Source organism: Xyrauchen texanus, chromosome 41 (assembly GCF_025860055.1).
Source record: "Xyrauchen texanus isolate HMW12.3.18 chromosome 41, RBS_HiC_50CHRs, whole genome shotgun sequence".
Classification (NCBI taxonomy): Eukaryota; Metazoa; Chordata; class Actinopteri; order Cypriniformes; family Catostomidae; genus Xyrauchen; species Xyrauchen texanus.
Window position 1 is genome coordinate 14,948,100 of NC_068316.1, and position 21,714 is coordinate 14,969,813.

Genomic DNA, 21,714 nt, shown 5'->3' on the forward strand with positions numbered 1-21,714 from the left:
TCTTCTTTCTTATCCCACTTCACTTATCCCTTTTCTTGTTGTTCAATGATGCTTTCATTTCTGACATTGTGCAAACTGTTTTATTTCAATTCACGTCTCCCCCCGCTCTTTCTTTACTCTCTCCTCTTGATTTTTGTTCTCCACTCTTTGTTTCATACACTTTTGTCTCTTTCTCAATCTAATTTTCTCCTTACTTATGCTGTTGCAATGCTGCACCTGCCCACTAGGTGGCAGTGGGAGACATAGTCAAGGTGACTAATGGGCAGCATCTCCCAGCTGACATGGTCATAGTGTCCTCCAGGTCAGCACCACAGTGTGTGTTTGTGTGTTTATTTGTGGGGTTCGTTATGTTGTGTTTGTGCTTTATCTAGATTTATTCTTATGTATGATATAAGAAGTATTTTACGAGTGGTTTGGTAATATTATGCTACTGAGAAAAAGTGCCTTTGTTCAGACAGCCATAAAAATCTGATATTTTGGCATATCCAAGTCATATCCATTTAGTTGTTTGTTGTCTTCATATGTCGTTTGAAATCCAATTAAAATCAGATTTTTTGACATTCAGTCTAAATTGTCAGTTTGGATTTCAAGTAGTTTGTTTTTGTGTGTATTATGTTAATAATTGTGTGCTGCTTTTGTATTTACATCTTACTGCTGTTGTTCTCACAGTGAACCTCAAGCCATGTGTTATACTGAAACATCCAACTTAGATGGAGAGACCAACCTGAAGATCCGACAGGTCAGCTGCACATCACATGTCATGAATCTTAACCAACGTTATGTTTGTGTATTTCATATACTTTATCTGTTTTGAGCTGTATATACTGAGACAGTGGAATATAACATGCTTATTGCAGAATGTGTGTGTGTGTGTGTGTTTGTGTTACAGGGTCTCTCTCTGACAGCTAGTGTTCAGTCTCTGGAGGAACTGATGGCTTTATCTGGTCGACTAGAATGTGAGGGGCCAAACAGACATCTGTATGACTTCACTGGAACGCTGCGACTTGATAACCACAAGTATGTAAACTCACTAATATTGTTTTTCCACACATACACATGTGCACACACACACTGATAATTAGCTGTTTTATGCTACAGCCCAGCTCCACTTGGGCCAGACCAGGTGCTTTTACGAGGTGCCCAGCTCAGGAACACTCAGTGGGTTGTGGGAATTATAGTCTACACTGGACATGATTCCAAACTCATGCAAGTAAGTGTTATATAACTTTTTTTTAAACCTTTATTTGAAATCATATTAATCTGTAGCATTATCAATGTTAAGGTTGTTGAAAGTACCAAGGTACTACCATTTGTTTGGACATTTGTACCATATCGTAGTACCATAGAATTCTTTGAAGTACCTTGAGTACCATGTAAATGTTGCATAAATATTCTAGGCATTCATTATCATGGTATATATCAAAGTGAGAAGGTATTAACATCAGATACTATTACTGTACCATGGTTCTGGCTCATAATCATAATTGGATCTTTGGTACAAAAATGTAATGGTAAAACCATCTGAAATTCCTGAGACAGCACTAATTTAATACCTTTAAACTAGGCCTTCAATTTCATTTGTTAATTTAGTGTGAATAATGAAATTAAAAATGATGTGTTAATTTTTTTAACACAATTAATCATGGCCCCAACCTGTAAGTAAATTCCGTAATAAGGAATGTGCCTACCATCAGAGCAATCCGAGCTTGATATACCACCTTTTTGCAGTAGGGGGCAGTCAGCATTCCAGCTGTAGATGCAAGACGCATTGTCAAACCAAGGAGAGGAACTGGCAGCTCAGCTTTCCACAGACAGACATGTTTAGTGCTAAAAGACTGCTGGACTGAGCACAACAGAATGCCAGAATCTTGAGATGTGTTTTTTAAAAGTTTAATACTATGTTTACCATGACACAGTGCCCTACAATATACAGCGCGTATGACTAGAGAAATTTTAGTGGCAGGGATGCATACTTCTCACCTTTCAGCTAAAGTCATCTTTTCTGAAGCAAATTTGCCTAAATTATTTGGTAACATTTTCTACATTTTCCTTATTAAAATCACTTGAAAAGTTACTTTAAGCTTAAACACTAACAAAAACCTTTAAATAAAACAAAAAGCTTTAAATACAACAAACAAATCAACTGAAAATATTCATCTGTAAAACCTATTATGACTTTCTCACCTTTTTCACCTCTAATGAGTTTGCATCCCTGAGTGCAACCAAAGTTAGACCCTCCAAATACATGAGTACATAGACTAACAATAAAAATAGAGCAGAGGAACGTAGGCTAATAACTGGGTAAATGTTAATTGGTATGGAAATAAAAAAATATATATTTTTACTTTTAAAACCACTTTTGTATTGTGTAAATGCTCTACTTTTGCCAAAATATGATGTAATGTATTGGAATGATCTGAATTACAGTACTTAGCAAAAGTCTTCTGCACATAAGTCTTAAGATGGTTATTTATATTTTCAGCTTAAAGGAAATATGTCAATAGCAAATATAAATGTTAGACTCCCAAACATTCCTTTTGCAAATAGAATAAAATAGAATAGAAGAACAGGGAGCCCTGCTACAGATTGCATGTCCCCCAAAGACAGCCCAACTGAACATCGAGTCAGTCTGGGATTACATAAAGAGACAGAAGCAACTGCGACAACGTTAATAGATAGAAGAACTGTGGTAAATTCTCCAAGAAGCTTGGAACATCCTATCTGCCAACAACCAAGAAAAACTGTGTCCAGGTGTACCTTTGTTTAGGTTTGCTGTTTTAAAGGCAAAGTTAATCACACCAAATATTGATTTAGCTTTTTTATGTTTACTGGACATTTTTCACATGCCTAAAACTTCTGTACAGTACTGTAATATTTTAAATTATTATATTCTAAATTATCTTTATTCTCAGTACATATTTATATGTGATTAATCTAATTAATTAATCAGCAAATCATGTAATTCTTTTACTATAATTGTGTAACTGAAAGCCCTAATTAAATAATATGATTGGAGTCACTATATATGTAAATAGTAATATGCATCTATGTGTATATTGTATTTAAACATGTTGCATTTTTGTTACCCCTTCTCTTATGTTATGATAAATGCAGCTTTAATGACTGGTTCAGTCATTTTTGTATGTATATTATGAGCATTATATATAATCTCTATTTTATAGAATTCCACTAAAGCGCCACTGAAACGCTCCAATGTGGAATGTGTGACAAACATGCAGATTCTTGTTCTGTTCTGCATTCTTTTGGTCATGGCTCTGGTCAGCTCCATTGGTGCCGCCATATGGAATGAACAGCACACGGATGAGGCTTGCTGGTACCTTTCTCGTGCAGGTGTATACACACAGACAATCACTCACTTGCCATTGCTTTTCCTTTTCATAACTTGTAGATGTGTCAAATTATGTTGTATTTGTTAGCAACTTTTCACTCATTAGCAAAGTTTAACTAAACAACACATACTTTGATAAAGTTGCATATGTTATATTTTATAAAGCAAGCTTATCTGGTTGTTTATATATACACTGTGTGTGTGTGTGTGTGTGTGTGTGTGTGTGTGCGTGTGTGTGTAGGTGACATCTCCCTGAACTTCTGGTACAATCTGCTGACCTTCATCATCCTCTATAATAACCTGATCCCCATAAGCCTACTGGTCACACTGGAAGTGGTTAAATTTACACAGGCTCTCTTTATCAACTGGGTAAGACTGATGCTGTGTGTGTAGCTATATTTTGGGGACCTTTGTCTCCAATTGTTTCCTCAGTTGGAAAATACATTTATAACAAATACAAATAATGTACTTTAAAATTATAAATAGGCCAAAAGTTTTCTTGTAATTTTTGGGTTAGGGTTAGCGAATAAATATTATTAGCATTATATAAAAACAGTAGAAGTCTATGTTATGTCCTCCTTTAGTAAATGTGCGTGAGAGAGTGATATAGTGTGTGGTGAACATCATATGCTTTATGTTCTTCGTGTGTGTTTGCAGGATGTTGAGATGTATTACTCTGAGACAGACACTCCTGCCATGGCACGTACGTCCAATCTGAATGAAGAACTTGGCCAAGTAAGAAAACTCTACCATTAACTCTTTTCCATCTTACTAATGTTTTATTTTATTTTTCCCAATTGTGGTACTCTCTTAGTTATCTCTCATTCTCTCCCTTTCTCTGTTTTTCTCAGGTGAAATATCTATTTTCAGACAAGACCGGCACTCTCACTTGCAACATCATGCATTTTAAAAAGTGCACAATAGCTGGAATTACATATGGGTAATTGTAGTGTTCAGTTACTTTCATACGTCAATAAACATGCATTATCTGTGTGCTCTGCATGGTTCTGGCTTTATTAGCATGCATTGATCTGTTGCTTTATGTTGATATTTGGGTAGCCACTTATCTATAACTCTGTCTCCAGGCACTTCCCAGACTTGGAAAGCGATCGATCCATGGAGGACTTTAGGTCAGATAAGGCTTATTCTGCTTCAGTCCTGTAATTCTCAAGTTTATTAGGATAATGTGTTATTATATTATATTATATTTTATGTGATATCTCATTTTCTCTCTCACTTTTTTTTCAGTCACCTTCCCTCTACAAGTCATAATTCAACAGAGTTTGATGATCCAGCTCTTATTCAGAACATTGAGAAGAACCATGTTAGTTTTTAAAGCAGTTTTCAGTTAGATTTTAAAACCCAATATTTCTGTGTATTATGAGTGTTTATGATGAAAATGTGTCCTTCTCTCTATCTTTATAGCCCACTTCCCCTCAGATATGTGAGTTTTTAACCATGATGGCTGTTTGCCATACTGTTGTTCCAGAGCGAGAAGAAAACCAAATTATCTTCCAGGCCTCCTCACCAGGTATCACAACCTTCTTATCATTACTAGTTTGCTTATGAATATTTAAAGCTGTGCCTTCAGTTTGATTCACAAGTTAAGCATTTCAATGTCAAACGTTTATCAAACACCATGAATTCCAAATTGGGGTTTTGTGACTTTTAGTCGATATCTATTAGATTTTGAGGCCATCATTGTGCTAGTGTACTCAATAAAATGTGGCTAACTTTTAGCATATATGCATTTAAAAGTCTTTCTTTTGTTTATTGATGACTCATCTTGCACATTAGTTATTTTTGTCCAATAAAATGATCTCTCAAAGGAGAATGTCCCTGCCCCCTAACTTACGTATAACACCTGCTTCTAGTAATTGCAAGTAGCAAATTATGGTTTTGTTGGGTTGTGGCATTAACTAATGCTAAAGTTTTGTCAAACCATATTGTTTTTTTTTTCTACTTTATTGTGACTTGTGTTTTGTAATTTCTACTCAATATTCAACTTGAATTACGTGCCACAGTTAATATTATAAGTATTAATACAAGTCTGTTCACAGATGAAGGAGCGCTGGTTAAAGGTGCCAAAAGCTTGGGTTTTGTTTTTACTGCAAGAACACCCCGTTCAGTCATCATAGAGGCGGTTAGTGTGTGTTTTCATCTTTAATAATCAACCAAAGTTTTGATTGTTTCATTGTTAGATATGTAAATGTTTTATGTCTGTTCCTCAGAGAGGAAAAGAACAGTCTTATGAGCTGCTAAATGTTCTAGAATTTTCCAGGTAGGCACCAGCTGTAAACGCTCACAATGTCACATGCAGACCTGTGTGAAGGAGTTCACATATAACACATGCAAACTAAAAGTCTGTAATATAACAAAATAACCCTCTAAATGGTGGTTCACTTTGTTTCTAATTTTTCGCAGCAACCGCAAACGGATGTCAGTAATTGTCAGAACACCTACAGGCAAACTGCGACTGTACTGCAAGGGAGCGGTGAGAGTTTCATAAATGCACCACATCCACATAATCAAAGCAAAGACAGAAATATACATCATATTCAGTGCATAAACATGTTAGGATTTTCCCATAATTATTCATGCTTTTTGGATGTTACATTTTATGCTAGCAATGCCTTGACAAATATTTACGACTATATGGCAATGTGATGATTTCATGCTTGTATTATAGGATAATGTGATATTTGAGCGTCTGCATGAGACGTCACAGTATAAAGACCTGACTGTGATCCACTTGGAGCAGTTTGCAACAGAAGGTGAAGATTTCATCAAAATTGAAGGGTTTTTTATTTTTTGTTCTCACCTTCTTTCTTTATTAACATGTATTTTTGTGTGTTTGTCCATGTGCAGGGCTGCGGACGCTCTGTTTTGCATATGTGGATCTAGAGGAGGGGGCATATCAGGAATGGCTGAGGGAGTACACTCGGGTTAGCACAGTGCTAAAGGACAGAGCTCAGAAACTGGAGGAATGCTACGAACTCATAGAGAAGGTACTTGACCCTTCAAAGCCGTGCTTATATTTGATACATGATTTCTAAAGCATCTACAACATCAACATGATAAATACTTTGCTGAAAAACCTGTTGCATGCAATGCACTAGATGTCTACTGCCTCCTAGTGAAAGTTTCCTTTCTTTTCTGGAAGTAAAAGACTTTTGTCTTTTTGCTGTGAAAACTAAATGTAACTAAATAAGTTGTTGCTGATTTAAAGCAACTTGTGCTTGATTAAAATGTTGTGCTTTATTTTATAGAAACATAACACTGAGATGCATGTATCAAATATGAAAGAACAGGCTTTTGAGATATATCTCTCAATCATCATTACATTACATTCATGTCCATTACATTAAAAAACATTGATATATTTAAAGTGGAAACTGATTTATATGTATTTTTATATACTCTCATTTAACACTTTATTAGGAACACCTGTACACCTACTTATTCATGCGACTATCTAATCAGCCAATTGTGTGACAGCAGTACATTGTATAAAATCAGATACAGGTCAGGATTTAAGTAATTTAAATCATATAATTTTTTTCTTTTACATATAAATATATATATATATATATATATATATATATATATATATATATATATATATATATATATATATATACACTCACCTAAAGGATTATTAGGAACACCTGTTCAATTTCTCATTAATGCAATTATCTAATCAACCAACAATCTGCTCAGTTACTGGGATTTTCACGCACAACCATTTCTAGGGTTTACAAAGAATGGTGTGAAAAGGGAAAAACATCCAGTATGCGGCAGTCCTGTGGGCGAAAATGCCTTGTTGATGCTAGAGGTCAGAGGAGAATGGGCCGACTGATTCAAGCTGATAGAAGAGCAACTTTGCCTGAAATAACCACTCGTTACAACCGAGGTATGCAGCAAAGCATTTGTGAAGCCACAACATGCACAACCTTGAGGCGGATGGGCTACAACAGCAGAAGACCCCACCGGGTACCACTCATCTCCACTACAAATAGGAAAAAGAGGCTACAATTTGCAAGAGCTCACCAAAATTGGACAGTTGAAGACTGAAAAAATGTTGCCTGGTCTGATGAGTCTCGATTTCTGTTGGGACATTCAGATGGTAGAGTCAGAATTTGGCGTAAACAGAATGAGAACATGGATCCATGCCTTGTTACCACTGTGCAGGCTGGTGGTGGTGGTGTAATGGTGTGGGGGATGTTTTCTTGGCACACTTTAGGCCCCTTAGTGCCAATTGGGCATCGTTTAAATGCCACGGCCTACCTGAGCATTGTTTCTGACCATGTCCATCCCTTTATGGCCACCATGTACCCATCCTCTGATGGCTACTTCCAGCAGGATAATGCACCATGTCACAAAGCTCGAATCATTTCAAATTGGTTTCTTGAACATGACAATGAGTTCACTGTACTAAAATGGCCCCCACAGTCACCAGATCTCAACCCAATAGAGCATCTTTGGGATGTGGTGGAACGGGAGCTTCGTGCCCTAGATGTGCATCCCACAAATCTCCATCAACTGCAAGATGCTATCCTATCAATATGGGCCAACATTTCTAAAGAATGCTTTCAGCACCTTGTTGAATCAATGCCACGTAGAATTTAGGCAGTTCTGAAGGCGAAATGGGCTAAGAGAATCTTAAATAACAAAAGTCTACAATCTTAGCATAAAACAGCATAACGTGGCAGTCCCATACACATTCTATGGGGGTACTGTCTTAACACGGTAGTTGACCATTACACTCTCTCCTAAGATAGAGCCGCTGATGTTGTTCATTAAATCAAATAATCTCTGACAGCGCATCCCTGTTAGTGTTAAAATGATGGAGAAAGGAGCTCTTAGCTCTATTTGATGTACAAAGCAACCCTAGATTGTACTTGTGATAGAAATCAAGTATTTTTCAGCCTTTGTAAGTGTGTTTGTTTGCAAGCGCTTTTCATGGTGAGTTCAAAGCGTTGTTTAACGCCGACGTTGCCGCCCTTACGTGAATCATGAACGCAGCTTCACGATTGCTGTAACAAAGCGGATAGCTTCAGTCTACTAGCAGATTAATATTTTGGAGGGTGACAGTTTAAGGGATTTAATGCCCATTGCAATGAAAATGCAACCTATGTGGGGACTAGTTCTTTCAGTATTCAAACTCCCACTTACACTTGATGGGAAACATTTAATGTTACTTGAATTGGTGCTTAATGCATTTCTATGTTCATAATTTGGAAGGCTTTGTTTGGAAAATGTTAATAAATCATTGTATTGTTTCATATTGTTTTGTTTTTTTTAAAATTATATTGTTGGGTTAATATAAGCCTTGCGTATCACTAGAGAACAGTTATTATATTTGAACAAGGGTTAAAAAAGTATGTAATTAGCATTTTACACAGCTGGGACAGATCATGTCATGCACATTACAAACAAAAATAGCAAAAACTGGCTGAAATCGGAAGTTCCAACCTGATTGGCTGGCTTCTACATGTTTCAATAGAAGATCACTAGGTTTTCCATTTTTGCAAGATACATGGTATTTCATCTTTGAAAGATGTCTAAATATTAAACGTCTAATTAAATGTCTAATTTCAGATTTACCAATCCCTAAATTGTAAATATAAATGTCCAAAAATGTTTGGCCATTGTTTATATCAGTTAGACGCCTACATACTATCTAAAATTGTGCTGCTTGAACAGAATAAGCTGCAGTGTGCCATACTTCATGTCAATAGACAAACAAGAATTGGGTCTCATGAATGAGGCATTGCCTTGCTGCAATGATCTGAGTAGACAACAGGTGGCACTGAAGCATTACATTTTAAGCAGGCAACTCATATAGTGCAGGAGGTGGTGCTCTATTATTCTCTTATTAACCTCTACAAGCCTCCTTTGTCTTCCCATCAGACTGGAATACTCAGTAGTGCGCTCCAAATGCACTGATCAGAGATCTAAGCCCCAGGACACAGACACTGTTATATGGAGCAGTGAAAACGGAGTTTGTTGGGTTTTGTGTGTGTTTCAGGGCTCTGGCCTAGATTAGTAGTTTGAGGAGGAGTTGGTATACCATAGCGAGGATAATTACCTTCACCAGCCTGCCAAAAGCCCCATAAAACCAGAGTCAACAACACTTCTGTGTGACCTCTACACACACACACACACACACACACATAAATACACTAGAAAAACTCTCCAAATATTGCCCCTCATACTGACACTGGGGAAAGACATAAATTATTAGAGAGAGTGGGAAAAGAAACTGGTGTGGGTGATTATGGAGAGGAAAGATGAAGGTGATGGGAAATATGTTGGTTTCAGGTTGTCAGTTGTCTTAACTGGATATGGTTACTGAGTTCCTGTATGTCTGTATGTGTGTGGCCACTTTAGTTTTGCTTGCTAAGACAAGCATCACTATTATTATTGCTTATAATTATAGGCAGGGATTTGAACAAATCCTTAGCCCAAAGTAGTGAAGGAATAGTTTGCTAAAAATGAATATTCTGTCATAATTTACTCACCCTTATGTTGTTCAAAACCCATATGACTTTCTTCAGTGGAACACAGAGTAATTAAAAAAAAAAAGACTTCACAGGGTTTATTTACCATACCTTTTGTGCTTGGTGATTAAAGCGCTTCAAACAAATGTGGCACTACGTCGATCATTTCAAACCTCATTGGTTCTTGTCGCATCTTGTAACCAAATGTGCTGCATGATGTCATCATGTTTAGAAGAATATCTCAGCTTTTTGGTCCTTACAATGCAAGTGAATGGTGACCAGAACTTTGAACCTCCAAAAATCACATAAAGGCCACATAAAATTAGTCCTTAAGCCTCCAGTGGTTTAATCCATGTCTTCAGAAGTGATATGATAGGTGTGGGTGAGAAACAGATCAATATTAAGCACCACTCATATTTTCTTCTGAAAATGTTAAAATCTAGTTTTCTTCCTCTTTATTTAATTTGTCATCACACAGAACCTGCTTTTATTGGGTGCTACTGCAATAGAAGATCGCCTGCAAGCAGGAGTCCCAGAAACCATTGCAACACTCATGAAAGCAGACATCAAGATCTGGGTTCTAACTGGAGACAAGCAGGAGACAGCCATCAACATTGGTGTGTTTGTCATAAATGGATGTACAGTATACTATACAAACATGCTCAAATAGATCATTAAAGCTGCAGTATTTCATTTTTGTGCCACTAGCAGCACCGAATGGAAATACAAAAATTATGTTTTCAAACAGGTTTCCAAAATACACCAGCTGTACTACATTGGTCAGATAGGCTTGCCCAAAACTTACACCATTGGTATTTGGATGCTCAAGCAAGCAAAGCAATGTTTTATTAAAGACAGAGTCACAGTGTTAACACTTTTAAGAGAAATCGATCTATGAATTTATATTTGTATCTGCACACTGATGCTGCATTCCATTCAACTTGGAAAGTTTGAACATTCAACTTCTTACTTTGAAAAGTGCAAATTGAATACTACTTGAAGTCGGACATCCAACTTGGAAACTTGTGCGGCCATCTACAACTCAGGTGTATGTCACGTTAACATGGTGGCACACAGGACTTGCACAAAACAAAAAGAAATGCATAATTGAGTCAAAGATCTGACATGACATGATAATAAAAAACCTGTTTGCCAAGAAAAAGCAAATGAGCTTATACACCTGTCAATCAAATGCAAGCACTGCATAGCATCCTTTATCCTATGGAATTTGGTAGCTAGGAGACCTCTTTGTTGGCATTCGAATAAAGCAAATGCTAACATTGCATTTCGTTCCTTATATGTCATTTTCCAAGTGTCGGGCTCAAGTAGTATCTCCCACATCCGACTTTGAATGGAACGCAGCATGAGCTTGAATAGGAGAAAAAATTTTAACATTGAAAAATTACCTAAAGCAGCTACTAAGCAGAATGTACAAGGAAGTGCAACACGACAACATAATTTCAAACAGACACTGATTTAAAACCACAAGCAGACTCCCAGATTAATGGAGAACATAGGAGACTAGGAAAGACAGACATCTAGACAGTCAGACGGGCGCTGCAAAAACACAGCTCAAAATAAAGTGGGTGAGAGTGAAGATAAAACATTGGACTGCAGTGTACAGCTCGGCAGACAGGGATTAGTGGGCAATGACAGACATACAAAAAGGTTAAGTTGTTGTTGAGATCTGTATGTGTGGTATTGTGTAATGCCTCTACTGTAACTGTGTCTCTGTGTCTCAGGTTACTCCTGTAGGCTGGTGTCACATGGCATGTCCCTAATCATCGTCAATGAAGATTCCCTGGATGTGAGTACATATTGTGTATATATACAGTGTGTGTGTGTGTGTGTGTGTGTTAATGTTCTCATGACTTATCTGGAGGAAGTTGGGTGTGGTCAGGTGAGGAAAGTTTGTGTCTTTGTTCATGTACAGGTAAAGGTAATTAAAGTGTCTGGTGTCATCGTAGAGGGCATGATGAAAGCTGTAATGGATCACATGGACATGCACTCATGACATTAAAGCTTAAAAGAGAAACATTAAAAATTTAACAGACACACACATACACTAGGTATGGGTGATACAGTTAAATTGATTTTATAACACATTCTTTAAAACATAATGGTAAAAAAACACCTCATTAAAGTCATCTCAATATTTACAATGTTGCTTGATTTTATATCAGCAGCTAAATTATTGCAAATATATTGTGTATATTTTACATATCACCCAGCTCGACCCAAAGTCCCTAGTTTTTTTGACTTGCGCTTTTTTTTTTCTTGACCACAAACCTCTGTCTGTCTTTGTATCTCTCTTTATTTTTCTCACACTCACACACGGACAAGGTTAATTACTTCCAGGGAGAGATAGTCATCCTCAGATGCTTGTAAACTCTCAGATCACTAAGAATAGGCAGTCAGATAGCAGAGCATCACACACATACTTTCACACATTGAACAGAGAGCTGGAAAAGAAGGCTTCCAGAAAGAAAAATGACTCACAACTTCTTTTTTTGGGAATCTTTTGTCAGACATTTCCTTGTTTACAATGAAACACTGATAGCGGTTTGGAGAAACACTGTGTGCAGATTTTGTCTTATTTCATTTCCAGTGATTTTGTTTGTAAAAATGAAATCAATATGTTCAGATGATTAGATTTAATTAGTATTGGACCGAGACCACTGTTAAAGAGACAGTACTTTATTACTGCAGAGATGTAATAGTAGTACAACTGTTTAAGCGTAGTTTAATTTTTTATACAACAATTACTTAATAATTAAAATATTCATTAAGTGCTTAAGTGCGCAATGATATACTTAGTAATCTGGTGTACTGGTGTTACACGTCATTGCTCTGACTATAACATGTATTTTCTTTAAAAACATTCTTTAAATTCCCATTTTGTCAACAATTTCATGCATTCATTTCCTTTCGCTTCACTGGTCTGTTGCTTCTATGACGTTTTAATTCTCTTTGGTACTCTTGAGACCTACTAGCCTATATCAACAGCTTGATGTTTATCAAGAATGCCAGTTAGAGGCTCAAGACCCCAAATCTTTTATATTTTTGGTCGATTATGTTTTTTGCGAGTGAATAAAACAGACTGATATTTAATTATTTTCATTTATATGCACCCAAATAACAATACATAGTTAAAGCTGAAGTGTGTCATTTCTGCACCACTAGCACCACCAAACGGAATTGCAAAAATAAAACTTTGTTTTCAGACAGCTTTCTGAATACGCCCCCATTTGCTGTTGATCGAACAAACAGATAGCCCCGCCCCCAGCTCACGCAATTTGTTGAGTCAATGTTATTGTGTCGGTGTGGACATGTTGCTCAAAATGAACAGTGTTTACAGTGTTTTCTGCATTGGAAACCCTAAGAAGTTAGCAGAACTTGAAAAATTAAGGCAATCAGTTACTCACATTAAGTTAATAAACTCTGTTTACTCCAAGTAACTTTTAATTTAATAGAACTATCAGATTTTATACTATACATGCATTTTAATGGCACTTATCATTAAAATTAACTCTTTGGCTGAACTTAAAATGATCATGTAACCTCAAATTTAAAACTTAAAATAGAGGAAACCTAACTAGCTAGCACTAGCTTGTACAGTGAATGTCAGAATGCAGAATGCATGCTAATTTTATGCTTTGATAGGTGTAGCAATTGCTCAACAAGTTTAAATTGCACCTGTCTTCAACCTAAGCCCGAGTACTGGGCAAAGCATGATGGGATATAGAAATCCCCTACCCAGTTTCAGGTCCTGTAAATTCATTTAAAGTTCATTGAAATCAAAACAATCCAAAAAATTCACGTTACTTAAAAGGTGTCAGTTTTGTGAACTCAAAAGTAAGAGAACGTTTTTGAGCATTAGGTTTTACAGTGTGTTTTTTTAATATAGAAAAAGTTACACATTTCAGCTTTAATACCACCAACATTGACCTACATATATTTCTACTACTGCTAAATTAATCATAGAATCCATTTTGTATCAATAAACTGAAGCTGTTTGAACTGAAACATGAAAATGAATTGAACTTACCAACTTTAATGCCATTTTTGCCACTAAAGTTTAAATCAGACCAAACAAAAGAAATTGACCACATTCTGTGGGAAACGAAAAAGTTTGCACTTTGCACAGAGTCCATTGGGAGGATTTGTTTTTATTTTATTGTGAATATTAAAGGAATGGTTCACTGAAAAATGAAAATTTGCTGATAATTTACTCACCCTCAGGTCATCCAAGATTTATATGACCTACTTTCTTCATCAGAACTAGGAATTAAAGATTTTTTTCTCCCAATTTGGAATGCCCAATTCCCACTACTTAGTAGGTCCTCGTGGTGGTGCGGTTACTCACCTCAATCTTGGTGGCGGTGGACAAGTCTCAGTTGCCTCCGCTTCTGAGACAGTCAATCCGCACGTTTTATCAAGTGGCTCGCTGTGCATGCTACCCTCCGCGATCCACGCTCAACTTACCACATGCACCATTGAGAGCAAGAACCACTAATCATGACCATGAGGAGGTTACCCCGTGTAACTCTACACTCCCTAGCAACTGGGCCAATTTGGTTACTTAGGAGACCTGGCTGGAGTCACTCAGCACACCCTGGAGTCACTCAGCACACCCTGGAACTCGCGTCTCCAGGGGTGGTAGTCAGCATCAATACTCGCTGCGCTACCCAGGCCCCCCAGGATTTAAGATTTTTATGAAAGTATCCCAGGTTTTTAGCTTCATCCAATGCAAGTGAATGGACACCAATTTTTGATAGTCCAAAAAGCATATTTAGGCAGCATCAAAGTAATCCACATGACTCCAGTCGATTAAGTAATGTCTTTTGAAGTGAATCAATACATTTGTATGAAAAGCAAATCGCTAATTAAAAAGTTTTCAACTTTAAATCACGATTCCACCAGCTCTCTGTAGCTGTTTGAATTGACCTGACTCTCGTGTGAAGCGTTCTTCTGTGGTAAACAGAGGAACGCTTTTGGATTCTCGTGTGAACGTGTCAATGTGATGATGTCACACGACAGTGACATGAGACATTCAGTGTTTACAGGAAGCGTATTTTTTTTTTTTAAACTTAAAGTTTTAATTTGTGATTTGTTTTGCCCACAAACATATCAGTTCACTTCGGAATACATTACTTGATCGGCAGGAGTCATGTGGATTACTTTGATGCAGACTAAGTGTGCTTTTTGGACTGTCAAATATTGGTGTCCATTCACTTGCATTGGATGAAGCTAAAAACTTGGGATACTTTCCTAAGAATCTTAAATCCTGCTCTGATGAAGAAAAAAGGTCATATACATCTTGGATGGCCTGAGGGTGAGTAAATTATCAGAATCAATTATCATTATTGGGTGAACTATTCCTTAAATGCTCAGTGTGCATAGGCCTTTTCTTGTACCACAACACACTTTTCACGGTCACAATGGATGAGGATAATATATGAGTGTTTGGCCAGTTTCTCATCTGCCTCTAATGGGTGGCCATTTATGGTAAATTATACTGTAGTTTTGAAAGTTGTCCAACCACATTATAGGATTAATTGAGTGAGTATTTCATGGGCTTTTACTTGTTCATTTTATGCAGTTAATACAAGACGTTTTAAGGAGATGGGCAGCGCTGCTTGTCATTAAAATCCATGAAAGAATTCTTTCTTATCTTACAGAGCACTTAAAATAACCCATGATACCTCAGACACAACTGGGATGAGCCTAATGTCACAGCCGTGTGTGTAATGAGTTAGAGAGTGTGTATTGTGTGACAGCTGCTGAACCCAGTTGCACCAACATATCACAGTCCTCCATGTCTTCATCCTCTCTTTCTCTTTGTCACTTTATCTCGGTCTCTCTCTGTCAGTTATATAATGCAAAAATGAGTTAATTGTTGATGGTGTGGTTGGTGGATTTTCTCTCTGTCTCTGATGTCAGGCATCTCCTCCGTCTGCCAACAGCTCCCAAATTTACAGGAACCATGTGTGCATTAGAGTGTGTTCAGGAGCAAGTGTGTTTGTCGAACGAGGAGTAACGCAATCTCCTTTTGGTGCTCCATCTCATCAAAACAAATTCTGGCAGCAAAGCCTCCTGGGTAAACATGATGGCTTTTGAATCAGACTCTGTGACAACTTCCATCTGTCACTCTGTTGTGGCACACACACAGTCCCATTTAGACAGCTGGTGTCCTTTTAATACACACAGAGTTATTCTTGTCCTAACATTTTCTTTCCCTTTTCCTTTGTCACACATATTCTTGTCCTAGCCCACACATATTCCTTCTTTCTTTTTCAATGCTGAGACAATGTTGGTGTCTCAGACTCTCTGATCAGTATGATTGGCTAAGTTCCATGTTTCATCAGTCACACCAACAATCCCCCTCTGTTGTCACACTGCCTGGATTACACGACTTACATGAGCACGCTTACGGTACTCGCCATTAATCATAAATACAGAGTTGTGCTCCACTTTGCTGTTCCTCCTTTGTAGTACAAATACGATGCACAACCTATTCACACAGCTTTTTCAATAAAGAATTGAGTGCATTCACAAAACAACCTACATGTGATTTAAAATGTATCTTTTAAACACACACATAAACACACTTTATGGGTTAGAACTTTACAGGTTTGCACGTTTTCTATAGGGATGTTGCTTGTACAGTGGATGTAAAAATTCTATGAAATCTCAGTCATTATTACACTACTATCTAAATTCTGAATACTAGAATCTGATTGGGCAATGATGGCATTCTGCTGTCAAATAACTTTTGGATAATGACCACTAAACTATATAACTGAATGGTGTCCCAGGCAACCTCATATCTCTTTTTTCACTCTGCAGTCTTTTTATTCTCACATAATAAGACAATTTCAACTCAAAAAAATATTTTATGTAAATGTATTTATTTGCTAAGTAGAGTTGTAATTAGGGCTGGGTGATATATTGAACTGTACCTAATATTATCACAATTATTTTACTACAGATGTAAAATTAAGCCATATCCTGTATATCACATTGATTTTAATGAGCTTTTTATTTTTCCACTACGTTCCCAAAAGAAGGTGTCTTCAGACCAATATTCACGATCCTTCAGGGCTGCACAATAAATTAAAATAGCATAAAACTAGCAGTGTTGCCAAAAGTGATAAGGCTGCCATTTAGTTAAATGAATATATGGTCTTTGTGTGCATCAGAGTGAATGGATGACACCCTATTCTATCCACGTGCTGAGCTCATGATACGCTGTTTTCAGTGGTCTCAGAGCGGTCCGCGTGCAGTGTGAAAGCAAAGTGCTGCAGGTTCACACATTTGCGCAATTCCAAATTTGTAACCGCTATATTGTACAAATCTACAGGTGAGACACTGTCTCACAGAAAAATTAGGAGGTAACAGTGCTTCACCAGATTTAAACGAAGTTTTCTGCCAAAATAAAAGCTCCAGGTAGACGTGAAATGAATGCGATATAAATATATTAGGGCCGTCGTTTTAACACGTTAATTCAGTACGATTAATTATATAAAAAATAATGTGTAAAAAGTTTTAAGCAATTGATCATGTCCTCGAACCGCAATGAGGAATATTCATCCCATCGGAGCAATTAAAGCTTTGAGTACCACCTGTTTTCTCCAGGGGGCAGTAATTGAAACTCCAGCTGTATAGGCAATGCGCAGCTTATACAGAGGACAAACCACACTCGCCGCCAGCAGACAACATGATGATGCGTTCTTGCATTCAAACACTTAATGGAGTGCATATCCAACGCAGGAATCTTAAGACATATTTTTCTTAGTTACATATTACATTTAGCTTGACACAGCGACCTAAAAATGGTATGTTTATGACACGAAGCAACCAAAGTGAGCCGCTCCAAAAGCATCCGTCTGATGCAGGTGTACATTGACAATATTAAACTTAGAAAACCCCTTAGAATAAATCTCAGACTTAGTGACGGTTCAATTACAAAATGGATTGCTGTGAACTGTAGGTAAATGATTGGTTTATGTTCCATAATATGGAAATAAACAATATATTGGATTCAAAAGCCACTTTTTGTACTGTCTTATCAATACTTTACTCATCTGCCACAAAAATGTAATACATTTTATTTATCTTAAATAATATTTTTTTAAATATATGTATTTTATTTGTATTTAAATCTAACTATTAATAATTATTTCATAATTATATATACATTTTTTGTTATTTGAGGGGCTTTCTCCACAAATATTTATATGTGCGATTAATTGTAATAATAACAATACAGTTTTATATAATAATAGTAAACCTGACTGGGTCCCACAATAATAATTCAGTACTATAATGATATTGGTAAGACTTTACAATAAGGTTCCATTCATTAACATTAGTTAATGCATGAGGTATCATGAACAAACAATAAACAAAATTTTTTCCATCCTTTATTAATCTTAGTTCATGTTAGTAAATAAAAAAGAATTGTTCATTGTTAGTTCATGTTAGTTCATAGTGCATTAACTAATGCTAACAAATACAACTTTTGTTGAAAACCTTTATTATTATATGTTGAAATTAACATTTACTAAGATTAATAAATACTGTAAAAGTATTATTCATGTTAACTAATGTTGTTAAATAATGTTAACAAATAGAACCTTATTGTAAAGTGTTACCGTAATATTGAAAACTTCAAAAAAATTGAAGTTTATTTTGTTATAATGACCAGCTGAGTGTACTAATAGTATATAAACCATGATTGTGTGTGTGTGTATATGTGTGATATATATATATATATATATATATATATATATATATATATATATATATATATATATATACATATGTAATATGAAAGAGAGAGAGAGAGAGAGAGCCATTGCCATTTAATTGATAAGGTGACATGTCTTATGTCACAGCAGTTGGCCTTAATGTCTTACTTGTGTGTGAGTATGTATGTGTTTGCATGTGATTTCTCTATGAATGGCAAATGTTATCTGTGATATGTCACACCAAAGGGGCCATTCTCCTCTATTCTAAATATAAATGTGATATGATCCCTTTCGCAGGAACCAGAAAAAGCTACAATCTGTGTGTATGTATGTGTCTTTGTGAGAACATGTACTTAATTCAGTTCCCAGCTCAAAGACGTACAGAAAATAACATATTGCTTGGATCATGAAATACATTCACTACTGACATATGTCACAGAGTGACATCGAAAAATGTACAGCACATTCAAAATAGGGGAACTTTGGTTCTTAATAAGGTTTAAATTTGGCCAAAACACTCATTGGTGTTTCAAGAGTTCTGTTCAAGATTTCCCATTAAGAGTTTTCAATAAGAATTATGAAGTAGCAGTTCATCACATGGGCAACATTCAGTCATCATTTGCACTGTTAGGGGTGTAAATCGGAGGTTTCATCACAATCCAATCTTGTAATTGATTCTCTTGGCCTGCGATCCGATATTTGCTGATACTTTAAAGTCTGCTGTGATACGATTTCGATTTGAATTGATTCAGGACCCTGCGATCGATATTCCGATACTATGTGCCTATTTTACACAATCATTTAATAAATTGTTTGTCCTCAAATGCAACCAGAATATAATTGTAATATTTTAGTGAGCTCTCTGAAAAGTGCAAATTTGGTATCCACATCAGGACATCCACAACAAAATAAGGTACTTCAGATGTTGAAACAAATTATGCAGATAATAATCTAAAAAATAATGTCACACTTGATCATCAATTGTTTGATTACAACTTATTTTTCAGTTTAATCCTATAATCCAAAAGGGTGTTGATGTGTAGATGTGTAAAGTCTTATAACTGATGCTAGTGCTTGGAAGCAGGTATTTCTCTTTCCCTAATTAGTGCTGTTCAGAATGTCAGCGTTGCCAAGACGTTTCACATGATGGTTGAACTGCTCCATTGTACTTTTAAATAGCAAATTCTCATGTACATTTCAAATGGGTTGCATGCGCAATGATATCTATGGAAGCCTGAAGTAATCGTGCATGTGAGCCGCTCTGCGTCTGTTAGGAGAGCTCGTATTTTAAGGAGCGCACTGATCCTGTCAGTGGTCTGGAGCTCACATTTTTGCGGGAAGCCCTGTTGACGCAACAATTATGGATAGCAGAGCGCAATTTGGCTTCACAGACCCTCTGCACATCCTTGTCCCACATGAAAAGCATAATTAGTGGGGGGCCTGGGTAGCTCAGCGAGTATTGATTCTGACTACCACACCTGGTGTCGTGAGTTCGAATCCAGGGCATGCTGAGTGACTCCAGCCAGGTCTCCTGGGCAACCAAATTGGCCCGGATGCTAGGGAGGGTAGAGTCACATGGGGTTACCTCCTTGTGGTTGCTATAATGTGGTTCGCTCTCTTTGGGGCACATGGTGAGTCACGTGATAAGATGGGTAGATTGACAGTCTCTGACGCGCAGGCAACAGAGATTCGCTACGTCACCATGAGGACTTGGAGCGCACTGGGAATTGTGCATTCCGAATTGGAGAGAAAAAAAAGCATATTTAGTGTATATAATAAGATTGCTTCATCGCCTGACGGAAATGCGTACAGTTGTGGCTGACATGAGAGTATTAAAATAAAGGTGCATCTTAAAAAAAAAATTCTATATCGATATTTACGCATTGTATCGATAACATTGGATCGTTGGATAGATGCATGGATCGTTACACCCCTAGGCAGTATATTAAGTGCCTGTGTGCCCCTTCCATCCTGTCAATCAAATATCAGATTAAATTTCATCGCCACCTGAACTCTCATCAGACACACAGGCTGTATCCTAAATAAGTTTGAATGCACTAATCATATCTGGCATACTACTGTATATAGTATGAATAGTATGTGAGGTTATGATAAGTGCATAGTATGTAAAAAAAATGCTAAAAGTGTGCTAAGTGTGCCTGGATGGCATACTATTTCTAGTGTTTTTTTTAAATGTGCATCCATACAAGCTGTTTAGGCTGATATATCCCACAACCCCATGCATTATAAAATAATAGGGTTATTTGACATTCTCTCTCGACTTCTTAATTTGTAGAGAAAAGGCATAAAATGTGAAACTTAAAGTATTAATACATTTTAATGTATTGAGACACTATAGCATTAACAAAAATGTCTGTTGTATCAAAATTATTTATATTATCAGCTATCATACTCCAAAGTATGCACTTTCACATCACCAGTGAAAAACATACTTTTAATTTGTAGTAGAAGTATGCAAACTGGAATTCAGCCAGTCAGTAGTTTGTCTTTTTAGAATGTGAAAAAGTGTGCTTTGAGAAGTATGAATGTAATTTTTTCCTCATATTTCCCAAAATGTTCTAGTAGTTTTTGATATCTTCCAGAGTAAACTATATTACTCAAGGATTTACAAGGTTATAGTGCATACAATACACCTTCTTCAGTTTGTAGTAATGGAATGGGAATTCTGTGTTCCGTGTGTGGTTGACTAATTTGTGAGTTGGCGGTTCCCAAGGACACGGTATTGGCAGCCATAATAGCGAGGGAGGTTTGACTGGCATGTTCTTTCAACTTATTAGCACCTCTGTGTTGGGTTATTAGGATGTTTACTGCAACGTAAAGCTAATTGCTCAAACACACACAAACCTTTGCTCACATGCAAATACACAATCATCAGGAGGTCATTAATGCAGTGATTTAATTGTTAAATAAATAAGACATTCAAACAGTCTTGTTAGTCCTAGAAAAACATTTATAAACTCACACCTGGGAGAGAGACAGTGGCTGTGTCTGGAAAATGCTGCTTTCGCAGACAGTATACAGAGGAAGGAAGGTAACAAGGCACATCCGAATTCAATATTTGCGTAACATCCTGTCTACTACTGGTCAC

At 36.7% G+C, this 21,714-nt stretch overlaps 1 protein-coding gene across 6 annotated transcripts in view; it reads left to right on the forward strand.

Moving 5' to 3' along the window:
- Positions 1-21,714, forward strand: part of LOC127634191 (phospholipid-transporting ATPase IB-like) — a 105,656-nt gene that overhangs the window by 52,996 nt on the left and 30,946 nt on the right. For 5 of the 6 annotated variants that reach the window (XM_052113628.1, XM_052113629.1, XM_052113630.1 and 2 more), the window contains 18 exons: positions 228-301; positions 670-739; positions 890-1,017; positions 1,099-1,210; positions 3,183-3,351; positions 3,591-3,718; positions 4,007-4,084; positions 4,201-4,289; positions 4,435-4,479; positions 4,598-4,673; positions 4,775-4,880; positions 5,410-5,492; positions 5,581-5,630; positions 5,774-5,843; positions 6,039-6,123; positions 6,218-6,357; positions 10,331-10,469; positions 11,595-11,659. In XM_052113628.1, coding sequence (XP_051969588.1) covers positions 228-301; positions 670-739; positions 890-1,017; positions 1,099-1,210; positions 3,183-3,351; positions 3,591-3,718; positions 4,007-4,084; positions 4,201-4,289; positions 4,435-4,479; positions 4,598-4,673; positions 4,775-4,880; positions 5,410-5,492; positions 5,581-5,630; positions 5,774-5,843; positions 6,039-6,123; positions 6,218-6,357; positions 10,331-10,469; positions 11,595-11,659 — 1,707 coding nt within the window. The remainder of the gene's footprint in view (positions 1-227; positions 302-669; positions 740-889; positions 1,018-1,098; positions 1,211-3,182; positions 3,352-3,590; positions 3,719-4,006; positions 4,085-4,200; positions 4,290-4,434; positions 4,480-4,597; positions 4,674-4,774; positions 4,881-5,409; positions 5,493-5,580; positions 5,631-5,773; positions 5,844-6,038; positions 6,124-6,217; positions 6,358-10,330; positions 10,470-11,594; positions 11,660-21,714) is intronic. The other variant, XM_052113633.1, reaches the window with a different exon arrangement.